This window comes from Sus scrofa, chromosome 1 (assembly GCF_054392235.1).
Source record: "Sus scrofa isolate SSC_HxYL_T2T_F1_AM1 chromosome 1, Sscrofa_HxYL_maternal_Yorkshire_Landrace_v2.0, whole genome shotgun sequence".
Classification (NCBI taxonomy): Eukaryota; Metazoa; Chordata; class Mammalia; order Artiodactyla; family Suidae; genus Sus; species Sus scrofa.
The window spans coordinates 276,043,387-276,055,938 of record NC_139383.1 but is presented as its reverse complement, the minus strand read 5'-3'; the positions used below and the strand labels follow the sequence as shown (position 1 = coordinate 276,055,938).

The following is a 12,552-nucleotide window of genomic DNA, read 5'->3' as shown; positions in this document are numbered from 1 at the left end:
CTACTGATCTTTTTTATTATTATTATTTAATTTTTGATAGTTATTCCCCCAATAAATTTTTTTTCCACTGTACAGCATGGTGACCCAGTTACACATACATGTACACATTCTATTTTTACACATTATCATGCTCCATCATAAGTGACTAGATATAGTTCCCAGTGCTACTACGGGTCTTGTTTTTTTAAACTGTCTCAATAGTTTTGCCTTTTCTAAAATGCCTAGTGGGAATCATTCAGAAACTAGAGAAAGAAGAACAAACAAAACCCCAAGCTAGTAGAAGGAAAGAAATCATAAAGATCAGAGCAGAAATAAATGATTTAGAGACAACGAAAACAGTAGGAAAGATCAGTGAAACTGAAAGCTGGTTCTTTGAAATGATTAACAAAATTGATCAACCTTTAGCCAAATTCATCAAGAAAAAAATGGAGAGGATGCAAGTCTATACGGTTAGAAATGAAAAAGGAGAAATCACAATTGTCATTGCAGAAATACAAAGGATCATAATAACTACTACAAGCAACCAGATGCCAATACAATGGACAACCTCAAAGAAATGGACACATTTGTAGAAAGGTACAGACTTCCAAGACTGAACAAGGCATCATACACACTGTAGCCTTTTCAGATTGGCTTCTTTCATTTAGGATATGCATTTCAGGTTCTTCCATGTGTTTTCATCATCGCTTGGTAGCTCATTTATTTTTATTGCTGAATGATGTTCTATTACCTGGATGTGCCACAGTTTCACCTACTGAAATCTAAGTAGCTAGAGACAATTTCTTGTGCACACACAGGGAATGCAAAAAGTGTATTTTACTGCATGATAGAGGCTTTTGTGTGTGGGGCTTCAGTTTAAAAGCATCGCCTGTCTCAAGGTTCCAGTGGCTCTGCACAGGAGGTCCTTTCTCCCACGTCACAAGTGAGGCAGGTGGTCCTCTGACTTGCCAGAGGTGTGGCCCAAATGAGATCCTGGTCTTATGGCTCCTTCTATGGTTCCTAAGTCCCAGGATCCTTCTGAGTGATGGTACCTGCTCTACCTTGTCGCTGACAAAGGGCAGGTGTGTTGGGTTAGGATAGTGCCTGGGGGTAGATGGACTCCAGGAGGCAAATCTCTGAAGCCTGGTGATGTTCTACAAGGCATGGACAGGCTGAACATGGTGGTAGAAGAGGCTTGGGACCAGGTCCCCAGTTTCTTATGCTCTGGGGGTCCTGGCTGGCTTTACTTTTAGGTTTCCTTAGTCCATTAAGCCCTGGCATTCCTGCTTCTGTGCAGCAAACCCAGAATTACACTGGATGCATGCAGGTCGGTAGGGCCCTGGCTCAGATAACCTGAGCTTCTGGGTACAATGCTAAGGATTCCTTTATGGGATGTGTCTTAAATTCCTGATACGCCCAGAGGAAACCTCCTTCAGAGCAGGTCTTCTGTCCAGGGATGCAGTAGCTCTGGGCAACTCAGTAGTGTTTGAAGTCATAAGTCCTGAACTGGGTTCCCTCCTAAACTAATCAGCTTGTGCCATGTCTAAATTCTGCTGATGAGCCATCTGCTGGAGTGTGCTTGGCTGAAAGGAAATTCTTATGCCTGAGGGTAGGGGGTTGGGGGCATCCTTACCCTCACCTCTGGTGTCTGCCTATGGGAAGGTCTATTATTGGCTTATACATTGGTTTTTTTTCAGGCCTCTTGGCTAATACCTCCTCCGTCAGCCTCTTCATTGTCAGAAATACTCAGCCCTCTTTCCCAGGCCCTCCTCAACTTTCATGTTTCACAAGCCTCCTTGTTTATGTTAATTGCTCTGATAAACAAGCAAAATAGGTTCAAAGAACTAAATTTTTATCAGTTTGGGACTGAGCAAAATTGCCAGTACTTATATGTACTGAGCCTGCATAGAAGGACCCCAGTCCCTTCCCCAGTCATGTTCTCATCCAAGGACGTGATTACAGCAGTATTATTTAACTATTGGAATCAGCCAGCCTCCTAGGTGTCTGCGTGGTGGAAGGAGGACTTGTGAAGAAGTTTCCTGGTCTCCCAAGGGTCATACAGATGCAATTTGCCTAACCTGGCAAGGTGTTCATAAGGTCAGCTTGGACATTTCCTCTGATTTTATCTAGGTTCAGAAGGGACTTCTTCTTACAAGTGCTTATTAGTAACTTTCAAGTTCAGTTTCTGGGCTTCCTTATTTGATTGCAAACCTTTTATGAATGTCTCCAAACATGACCTGCCCCCATGAGCTCACTCCTGAATGGTGGCAGGACATCTTCAGGGAATTGATTCATATTCTGAAAAAGACAACAGTTTAGTTCTGACTGAGAAGTTTAGGGGTAATCTTTCATTCATATGCTATCTCATGGTTGCTAGTTATGTTTCTCTTTCTTTGAATGTTTTGGAATATTTATAAGATTTTAAGTAACAGATCTTGATTTAATTTTTAAATTAATTTTTGCCTTTAAGTATAGTTGATTTACAATGTTGTGCCAATTTCTGCTGTACGGCAAAGTGACTCAGTCATATATATATATATATACACACATACACACACACACACACACACACATTCCTTTTCTTATATTATCTTCCACCATGGTCTATCCCAAGAGATTGGATATAGTTCCCTGTGCTCTAGAGTAGGACCTCACTGCTCGTCCATTCTAAATGTAACAGTTTGCAAAAAGACCTTGATTTCTGAATAACTATATGTTGTTCAAAAAAGGAGTCTGGGCCTGACTGCAGAGTGAGGTTGACAGTAAAAAAAAAATAAGTTATGTTTCCTGGGATACAAGGAATTAATGAACTTTCTAAGTTACTGGAAGTTGTTATTAATGAATGAATGAATGTATATGTCTGAATTATTCTCATTCTGAAGTGGTTTACGTACTTGGTTGAGCATGAGAAAACCAGCACATAAATAGGGGAATTGGAATGGGTAGAGCTCTTCCAAGCCAGCCTCCCCAAAGCTGACTGATGTGTGGGTGACAGTGGCAAAAGCCAAATGTGCCTGAACCAATATGAAAGCAACTGCAACATGAGTTTGGTCCCTGGATGTCAATGGCTTCTTGATAATCGGAAGAAGACATAGTGACAACAATGGCAATGCACCTTCATGTTGGGCCCCTGTGGTTCCTGTGTCCTTCTGGTCAGCTATACACCTCTTGTTATATCTTTAAGGCCAAAAGACTTGCATTCAATTTCAGGTCCTGCCAGCAACAGGTTTTTGGTCCATAAAAGTTGGTGGTTATGGAAACTTGATGAAATAATTGAGGGAAAAGGATTCCAAAGAGCATCTATATGTTGCATGACTGAGATTATTGACAATAACCTAATCAGGGAAGGACTGATCGGGCAACACATCCACACATGTATTTACATGTGATTGGGATTGTGGAGTGGTCATTGAGTTAGTGCACTGAATACCGCTGGCTCTACCCTTTATAGATACACCACTACACCGTGCCTCTTGGTTCCCTTGTGTTTGGGTGGGGTCTTGAGATTTGTTGTGGAACAAGAGCTTTTAATGGAAACTTATGCTTGCTTCTGAACAGAGTATTTCACTGCCATTGCAAACCCTTCAAGAGGCTTTCTTAGTTTCAGCCAGAGTGAGGATTAATGGTGGTTGCTCTATGAGCTTTGGTCCCCAAGAGGTTAAAATGAGTGGAACTGTGCTTTTCTATGGTGAATGTAGAGTATGAATTAAAAAATAAATCTGGTTCTAAGATCCCGCGATTGTGAGATTTATAGTTCCCTCAGCATCAGCTTATCCTGACTGATATGAGCTGCCTTTTTCTAGGATATAAAGAGCATTTCGGGGGGGATTCTGGCCACATGGAGAAAATAAGGCAAGGAGAAGTTCCCACTGAGGCTCAGTGGATTAAGAACCTGATTTCTTCCTTCAGTGGGTTCTATCCTGGCCTTGCTCAGTGGGCTAAAGATCCAGCGTTGCTGCAAGCTGCAGTGTAGATCACAGATGTGGCTGAGATCCTGTGTTGCTGTGGCTGTGACATAGGCCTGTAGCTGCATCTCTGATTCAACACCTGGTCTGGGAATTTCCATGTGCCACAGGTGTGGCTATAAAAAGAAAAAAAAGAAAGAAAATAAAAAGGCAAGGAAAAGGAGTTGAATACTTAGAATTCACACTCTTATGACCCTTTGGTGTTGGCAAAGGGGTAAATTGGCATAGGAGCATTTTCTATTTTCCCCCTGTCTTATTCTCACTGCTTTCAAACAAGCCCCACAGGGCATTTCACTGTCTCTCAAACCCACTCCAATGTTTACTACTTTTACCAGCTTGGATGGTTTCCACTATGTTTTTGCTCATTTTTCTTTTATTGATGTATAGCTGAATTATTCTATTAGTTTCAGATGTATAACAGTGATTTGATACTTTTATAGATTATCCTCCATTTAAAGTTATTATGAAAGATTTGGCCATATTCCTTGTGCTGTACAAAATATCCTTGTTGTTTATTTATTTTTTACATTGTAGTTGGTATTTCTTAGTCCCCTACCCCTATCTTGCCCCTCCCTTCCTGCTTTACTCTATGGTAACCAGTAATTTGGTCTATATATGTGTGAGTCTGTTTCCGTTTTGTTATATCCATTCATTTGTTTTATGTTTTAGATGGCACATATAAATGACTACATAGAGTATTTGTCTTTCTCTTCCTGGCTTATTTCACTAAGCATAATACCCTAAAGGTCCATCCACATTGTTGCAAATGGCAAGATTTCATTTTTATGGCTGAGTAGTATTCCACTGTGTGTGTGTGTGTGTGTGTGTGTGTGTGTGTGTGTTTGTGTGTACACCACACTTCCTTTATCCATTCATTGATTTAGGGATATTAAAATTGCTTCCATAGCTTAGCTATTGTAAATAGTGCTGCTATGAGCACTGGGTTATATGCGTCTTTTTGAGTTAGTGATTTCCTTTCTTAAATATATTCCCTGGTATAGAATTACTGGGTCCTATGGTAGTTCTGTTTTTAGGTTGAGGAAGCTTCAGACTGTTTTTCATAGTGGTCATACAAATTTGCATTCCCCTCAACATTGTTCTAGGGATCCCTTTTCTCTATGTCCTTGCTAACATTTGTTATTTGTAGACCTTTTGATGATAACCATTCTGATAGGTATGAAGTGATATCTCATTGTGGTTTTGATCTGCACAGCTCTGATTATTAGAAACATTGAGCATCTTTTTTTTCCATGTGCCTGTTGGCCATCTGCACATCTTCTTTGGAAAAATGTGTATTCAGTTTTTCTGCCCATTTTTAATTGTATTGTTTGTTTTTCAAGTTAAGTCATATGAGATGTTTACATATGTTGGATATTAACCAAATATTTTCTCTCATTAAGTAGGTTGTCTCTTTATTCTGTCAGTAGCATCCTTTGATGTGAAAAAGCTTGTAAGTTTACTTAGGTCCCATGTTAAAAATTTTGCTTTTGTTTCTTTTGTTTTAGGAGAAAAATCTGAAACAAATATTGCTGCAATTTTTCAAAGAGTGTTTCGCCTATGTTTTTCCCCAGGAGGTTTATAGCTTCAGGTCTTACATCTAGGTCTTTAATACACTTTGAATTTGTTTTTGAGTTTGGATTGAGAAAACCATTTTCAACTATTTGAAACGCTCTGCCCATTTCCTATCCTATTGAGCCATCAGTTATCAAAATTCAAAACATCCCAATGACAGTCTTTGCTCACTCCTCCAAAAAGTCTTTCCCAGTTTTCAATAAACCCATTATTTCTTATTTTTAAACATAGCAAAACTTCATAATTTCTTGACCACTATTCCATGTAAAGCATGTGAAAGAGTTAATTAGGGAGAGATTTATTCCTCTGTGTGAGTGGTAGAAACTGTTCCTACGTCTGGGTTCGAGGCAGCACGAGATATGGGATTTAACATATGTTCGTTCAATGTTATTGATAGAGACCAAGTGGTTCAGCTTCCAGATCAATATTCTCATAGTGGTTCAACACCACCACTTATTAACTCTTTGGGTTCCAGGTGAAAATGGGTAGGAACGAAGGGTAACCAGATCACCTCCCAATTGTGACATTCTATCATGTTCTTCCTATGAGTGAATTCTGTCCCTTATTTTCCTGAAACCCCTCTTCATATCTTTGTTCCTCAGGCTGTAGATGAAAGGGTTCAACATGGGTGTCACTGTCGTGTACATAACTGTGGCCACCCGGTCCTTCACCACTGAGTACATGGACAGAGGTCTAAAGTAGACATAGATGACACTTCCATAGAACAGAACCACCACAGAGAGGTGGGAGCCACAGGTGGAGAAGGCCTTCCACTTCCCGCCTACAGAGGGGACTCTGAGCACCGTGATGATGATTCTCAGGTAGGAGAAGAGAATGCAGAGGAAAGGGGCTGCAATGACAGCCAGGGTCTCAGTCATGGCCACCATCTGGATGGAGGTGGTGTCAGAGCAGGACAGCTTTAGCACCGGCTGGGTATCACAAAAGAAGTGCTTGATGATGTGGGAGGCACAGAACGATAGGCGGGACATGAGTAGCACACCCATCACAGAGTGCAAGTGAGAGATGGTGCAAGAACCCAGCAGCAGGAGGAGGCAGTGCCGTGGGCTCATAGCCATGTCATAATGGAGGGGGTTGCAGATGGCCACCAGCCTATCTATAGCCATAGAGGCCAGCAGGTAACTGTCAGTGTTCCCAAAGGCCATGAAGAAGTACATCTGGACCATGCAGCCCACATAGGAGATGGACTTTGTCTCTGAGAGTAAGGTCACCAGCATCTTGGGCACAATGACTGTGGTGAAGCAGATGTCCATGAAGGACAGGTTGCTGAGGAAAAAGTACATAGGGGTGTGGAGCCGGGCATCAGAGTGGATGGCCAGGATGATGAGTACATTGCCCACCAGGGTGACCAGGTACATGATGAGGAAGACAGCAAAGAGGGGTTTCTGAAGCTGAGGGTCGGAAGAGATGCCCAGAAGGGTAAAGTCTGACATGCTGCTGCTGCTGTAGTTCTTTGTCTCCATGTCCATGTCCTTGACCTCCTGGAGAGAGTTTGGAGGAACCCTGGGTGAGATGTGAAGGGCAATTTGACCAAGATGGCGTGTTCTCTACCTGCCAGCCTATAAAGAAGAAGCCCGCTGCTCTTTGTTAGGATATTTCCATCAACAAAGTACAGAGATCAGGGGGTAAAATCCAACAAGGGGCAATTTAAATAATTCCAAGATGCTCCCTACATGAGAAACTAAACTTTTCGTGGATGTTGTTAGGAAATTCTAGGTTTCCTAATTTGTCTGAGTTCTTCTCAGTACTCTTTCTAAAGATTGTTCTGAGGTTGCTTCTTGACTGATATCCTAGCCCCCTTGTTCCTTTTGCTCCCTTCTTGTCTTAGGGGATGGGGCTGTTAGGTCATGCCTTGAATCAGGATGCTTTTATACAGTGGGTCTCCATGAATGAGGTCCTCTCACCATGATCCTCTCCTACTCATACATCCAGAGGTGATGGTCCACGTGGTCAAGGAGATTGGACAGAAGTAAGCATTGCATTCAGTTGATTCCCTTTGGTCCCAGAGAGTTCACATGAGACTTTCCTACGGCTTCTGAACAAAACCTGCTTAATATTTATTCAGGCATTTGTATTTGTTTAACCATGATCTGGACACTTGAAGCCTAAGTTTTTGGTTGAGGAATGCCACACAAAATATGAACAGAATTTACCACTGAACAACACAGGTGTACCATGCAGATCCAGTGATATGTAGATTATTTCAACAAATACATAGTGAAGTACCACTTCATCTCTGGGTTGGTTGAATCTGTGAATGCGGAACTTATGGCTTTGGAGTGCTGACTGTGAAGTTAAATGGGTATTTTTAACTCAGGAAGATGTCATGTTTCTTCCCCTCACTTTCTTCAAAGGTCAACTGCCCTACAGGGAATTTCCTATGGTACTGAGTTTATTCCTTTAAATACATGTTTTTCCTGACTACAAACTTTGATGGTCTCACTCTAAAGATTCCAATAATACAAGAATATAACCCTTTGAATATAAGAGTCCCATTCCCACCAATACCATGGAAAGAGGAGGCACAGATGGCCTCGGTTACTACTATTGTGTCACATTGCTCATATGGTGGTTCAAGCCATTGAAAAAGCAAAATGAATGAAGAGGAGTCATAAAGATTAGATAAAATGAAACTTACACTTAAAAAAGTGATTTGATTGTCCATCTACAAAAATCCAAGAGGAACATCTGCACACTTTAAAAACCTATGAGGATTTCCCTGGTGTTTAGATACAAAGTAAGTATACAATTACTAATACTTTGCATGTATTAGAAAAACATATGAAATGTTTCAATTGGCAATGGGATGAAAGTCTAAAATAGAATTAGGAATCAATCTGAGAAGGAGTTTGTAAAAAGAGATGAGAATAACTATTCTGCTATAGAACTATAATGGAATAGAAAGAATGATCAGACTGAGTGGAAATGCAATACTCCAAAAAAGGAAGATTCAATATTTTTAAATGTCTGTTCTTAGTCTCCACAGGTAAATGATATCATACATCATTTGTACTCCTCTGTCTGACATATATAACTTAGCACAATGCTCTTAAGGTCCATTCATGTTGTCATACATGGTAGGCTTTCCTTCTTTCTCATGACTGAATCTAAAAAAGACAAACTCCTGGAAAGAGAGAGTAGAAGGGTGGTGGCCAGGGGCTGAAGGGTGGAGGAAATGGGCAGGTGTCAGTCTGAGTCAAAGGTACAAACATCCAGTTAATAAGATCAATAAGTTCTGGGGATCTATAATGGCACATGGTGACTACAGTTAACACAATATTATATACTTTATAGAAGAGTAGGTCATTCACTTATTTATTTTATGAAATATCATTGATATGTAACATTGTGTACATTAAAGTGAACCACATGTTGATTTGATATGTATTTATACTGCAGTATAATTACCATCCAAACATTAGCTAACACCCCTCTCTCCGCACGTAATGATCATTTATCTCTTTGTGTTGGGAGTAAGCAGGGTCTAGTCTCTTAGCTACTTTTGAAGTGCATATCTAATTTAGTGCTGTTGTCTATAATCGCTGTGCTGATCTCCAGCACTCTTTGATCTAATGATTGTGATTTTGTACTTTTAAACAATGTTTTCTCAGTTCCTCCAATTCCCATCCCTGGTGACCACCATTCTTTATAAGTGAGTAGATCTTGGATGTGCTCACCACACACACATACACAAAGATAATGCTGTGAGGTGATGGAGGTGTTAACAAACCCTACTGTGGCAATCATTTTGCAGTTAATAAGTGTATCAAATCATCACATCATATACCTTAAATTTACACAGTGTTACATGTGAATTATATCTCAAGAAATCTGGACATAAAGTCAATTCTCAAATTAATAAAATTCACATCATCTACAAAAACACCTCAAGGGAATTTAATGGGACTTGAGAAGGTCCTTCTCAAAGTCATCTACATGAATAAATGGCCAAGGAAAGGCGAGATCATTTTGAAAATACTTCAATAATGAGAGATGACTTTTCTAACTGAAAATCAAAGCACATAATAATGAAAAACAATAAGGTAATGGTACGCACAGAGAAGAATAAGTGAATGGATCAACATAAAGAATTGTATGTACCTGTATATATACATGGATGTAGATCTAGATGTATCTAGAACTTAATATATAATATTTATTTCATAGCAATGGAGAAATGATGAGCTATTAAATAAGTGACCTTTATGACACTGGCTGAACATTTGGAAAAAATTAAGGCAGGGTTTCTCTCTAACCTGCACATTGCAATAAAACTCTTATAAATGAATTATCTAAATGTAAACAATCCAAACTATAAAATAGATTAGCCCAAACTAAAGGGAACATGTTTTATGGTCTCACATTGGGGATGCCATTCCAAGAAAAGAAATAAAATGTAGGGGGCATGAATGACTAAATGGCATAATGTGAAAATTAAACCAAAAGAGACAGTAAGACAAGGTAGAAATTCTAGGCTCCAAGAAAATATATACAACATATTCTCCAATTAAGACATACAAGATGTTCAACCTCATTGGTGATTAGAAAATATAAATTATACTTAAGTATAATTATCATTCATTGGAATGGCTTTACCTTTTTTTTTTTTTTTTTACAATATCCAGGGGGAAAAAGACCCTTACATAACCTGATAGTCAGGAGGTTATCAAAATAAACCTTTTGGTAGTTTCCATCATATCTGAAAACCTACATCTCCTTATCCAATAATTCATTTATAAAAATCTATCCTTTAAAAGTAGTCATATATGTGTAGCACAAAATTACATACACACATTTTTATTGTAGCACTCCTTATAATACCAAATAAAACAATGCAAACAGATGAACAAAATAAACAACCCACAGATAATGCAACCTAAATATCCACAAATAGTTGAATTATTAAAATAATTTACAGTGAATTAGCATTACTTCATATCACATACTCTAAAGAATTTAAATGAGTAATGCTAGTAAACTTTTATTAGCCCTGGATATATGCAACATACTGAGCTAAGTCTTTACATGTCTTTTATCATTTTATTGTCTCCAAATCCTAAGAGATAAGCACCATTATATCCCTATTTTACAGATTTAAAAAAATGAGTTTAGCAAAGTTCAGGCTGTCTGATGGCTAAGCAGGAGCTATTCCTTGCTGGGCTGTGTCATCCCTGTTACACTACGTCTGCGATATTTTAAGTGACAAAAACAAGTTGCAAAACAATGGATATAGAATAATCTCATTTTTGTCCATGAAAGAGTTCTCCTTTCTATGCTGTACTTGTGTGGTGTGTGTGTTTCTGTGGTGTCCTTAACTCCTAAAGTGAGAGGGATGGGGGCGGAGGGGTATGGGGGAGTTCCTTCCGTATTTAACTTTTAAAAAATAAGGGGCACATGTTTCTTTTAATAATTTTATAATGAAAAGTTGACAGTTACCTAAAATTACACTTCCCAGAGAACTAGAGATGAGGGTATATTTTAAAGTTTTTTTCTCTGCCTGGATACATACACATATTCAGAAATGGGGTCATTTATCCATAATACTTTTTCCTCCCATCACAGACAATGTCAAAATGGATATTTTTGTACATAAATATTTTGCATTCAGGAGAGGTTTTTGTGGAAGCATAGAGTATATTCTGGGAGATGGACAGCTGGACAGCTGAGTTGGAGTTAAGAACCTAGATTTTTTTTTTCTTTTTGGGCTGCATTCTTGGCATATGGAAGTTCCCAATCTAGGGGTCCAATGGGAGCTACAGCTTCTGGACTTTCCCACAGCTCACAGCAAAGCCAGATGTGAGCTGTGTCTGAGAATTACACCACAGATCATGGCAACGCTGGACCCCCAACCCACTGAGCGAGGCCATGGATCCAACCTCACGGATATTTGTTGGATTCGTTTATGCTGCACCATAATGGGATCTCCCAGAATATAGACAATTTTAGCAGATACCTCCAACATGAGGCAGTTATCCATTCCACTCCTGGGAAATGCACTGATTTGACTCTGAACTCTTTCCCCATGTCTTACCTTTTGTCTTTTAACCTCAGTTCTGGGACTTTGTTTTCCCTGATGGTGAAGGGATATCTGACCCTACTTGGTCCTGAGCTTGGAATTCTTCGTATCTATGTGACATTTCTCAAAAGAGTAGGGACTTCCTTTCCATTTTACCTGAAAGTGATAATATTGTGTATTTCCTCATGCCTTGGGAAGGTCTATTCCCCTCAATGTACCATCAATAAGGTGGGGGTGTTTTAACTTTCTGTCTGCCTATCCCTATTATTGGAGATTCAAATGCCATTTGTATATTACCATGTACCATCACCACAGCAAATTGTGTGCTTTAAATATGACTTGTAAATCAATTATACTTCAACAAAACTGTAAAAAGTTTTTTAAACTTGTTTTTTAAACACTTTTGTTTTGAAATGTAGTTGGTTTACAATGTGGTGTTAATTTCTGCTGTACAGCAAAGTGATTCATTTATACATATACACATATCCATTCTGTTTCAGATTTTTTTTGCATGTTGGGTATCACAGAATATTGAGTAGAGTTCCCTGTGCTGTACAGCAGGTGCATAAGTTTTTCTGTATCATTTTCAGCAACATGGATGGACCTAGAGATTATCATACTATGTGAAGTAAGTCCAAGACAGATATTGTAGGATATCACTTATTGGTGGAAGCTAAAAAATTGAGCCCACTTTTTTGAAACACAACTTCTCCTTGTCTCCTCTCTTCCCACTGCTGGCAGTAAGACACAGGTGTGCATCCTGCTGAACAGAGATGTCCTGCTCCAGGTTCTGCAGGGCCCTTTTCAGGATGGTCTTTCCCTTCTCCCCTTTCTGAACTCTCTCCTCTCTGCCGAGGTTTCACTCCCCTATCATATGAAAGCTTTACTTTGCCCCTTTTATTGCAGATGTCAAGGCAGGTGGACTTTTACAATATGCCAACTGGAATCCTTTTTGTGAATAATTGTCTTTTCTTTGTCTTAATATTCCTTTGGTATCCATCT

General features: G+C 39.3%; 3 protein-coding genes across 8 annotated transcripts in view; 2 read left to right on the top strand and 1 right to left on the bottom strand.

Moving 5' to 3' along the window:
• OR1B1 (olfactory receptor family 1 subfamily B member 1) overlaps window positions 1-12,552 on the top strand; it is a 381,661-nt gene that overhangs the window by 63,262 nt on the left and 305,847 nt on the right. The window lies entirely within an intron of this gene.
• Window positions 1-12,552, top strand: part of LOC110258975 (olfactory receptor 1J4-like) — a 244,516-nt gene that overhangs the window by 63,262 nt on the left and 168,702 nt on the right. The window lies entirely within an intron of this gene.
• Window positions 6,059-8,099, bottom strand: LOC100524970 (olfactory receptor 1L4-like). Of its 2 annotated transcripts, XM_085012744.1 has the most exons (2): window positions 8,080-8,099; window positions 6,059-6,968 (listed from the first exon to the last, which is right to left on the bottom strand). In XM_085012744.1, the coding sequence occupies exons 1-2, from the start codon at window positions 8,097-8,099 to the stop codon at window positions 6,059-6,061; spliced, it is 930 nt and encodes a 309-aa protein (XP_084868870.1). The 2 variants fall into 2 exon arrangements, with proteins under 2 accessions (XP_084868870.1, XP_013849283.3); XM_013993829.3 differs by lacking the exon at window positions 8,080-8,099 and having other exon boundaries at window positions 6,059-7,068.

Coding starts and splice junctions, on each gene's coding strand:
- LOC100524970 (XM_013993829.3), bottom strand. CDS start 7,003: ATGGACATGGAGACAAAGAACTACAGCAGCAGCAGCATGTCAGACTTT.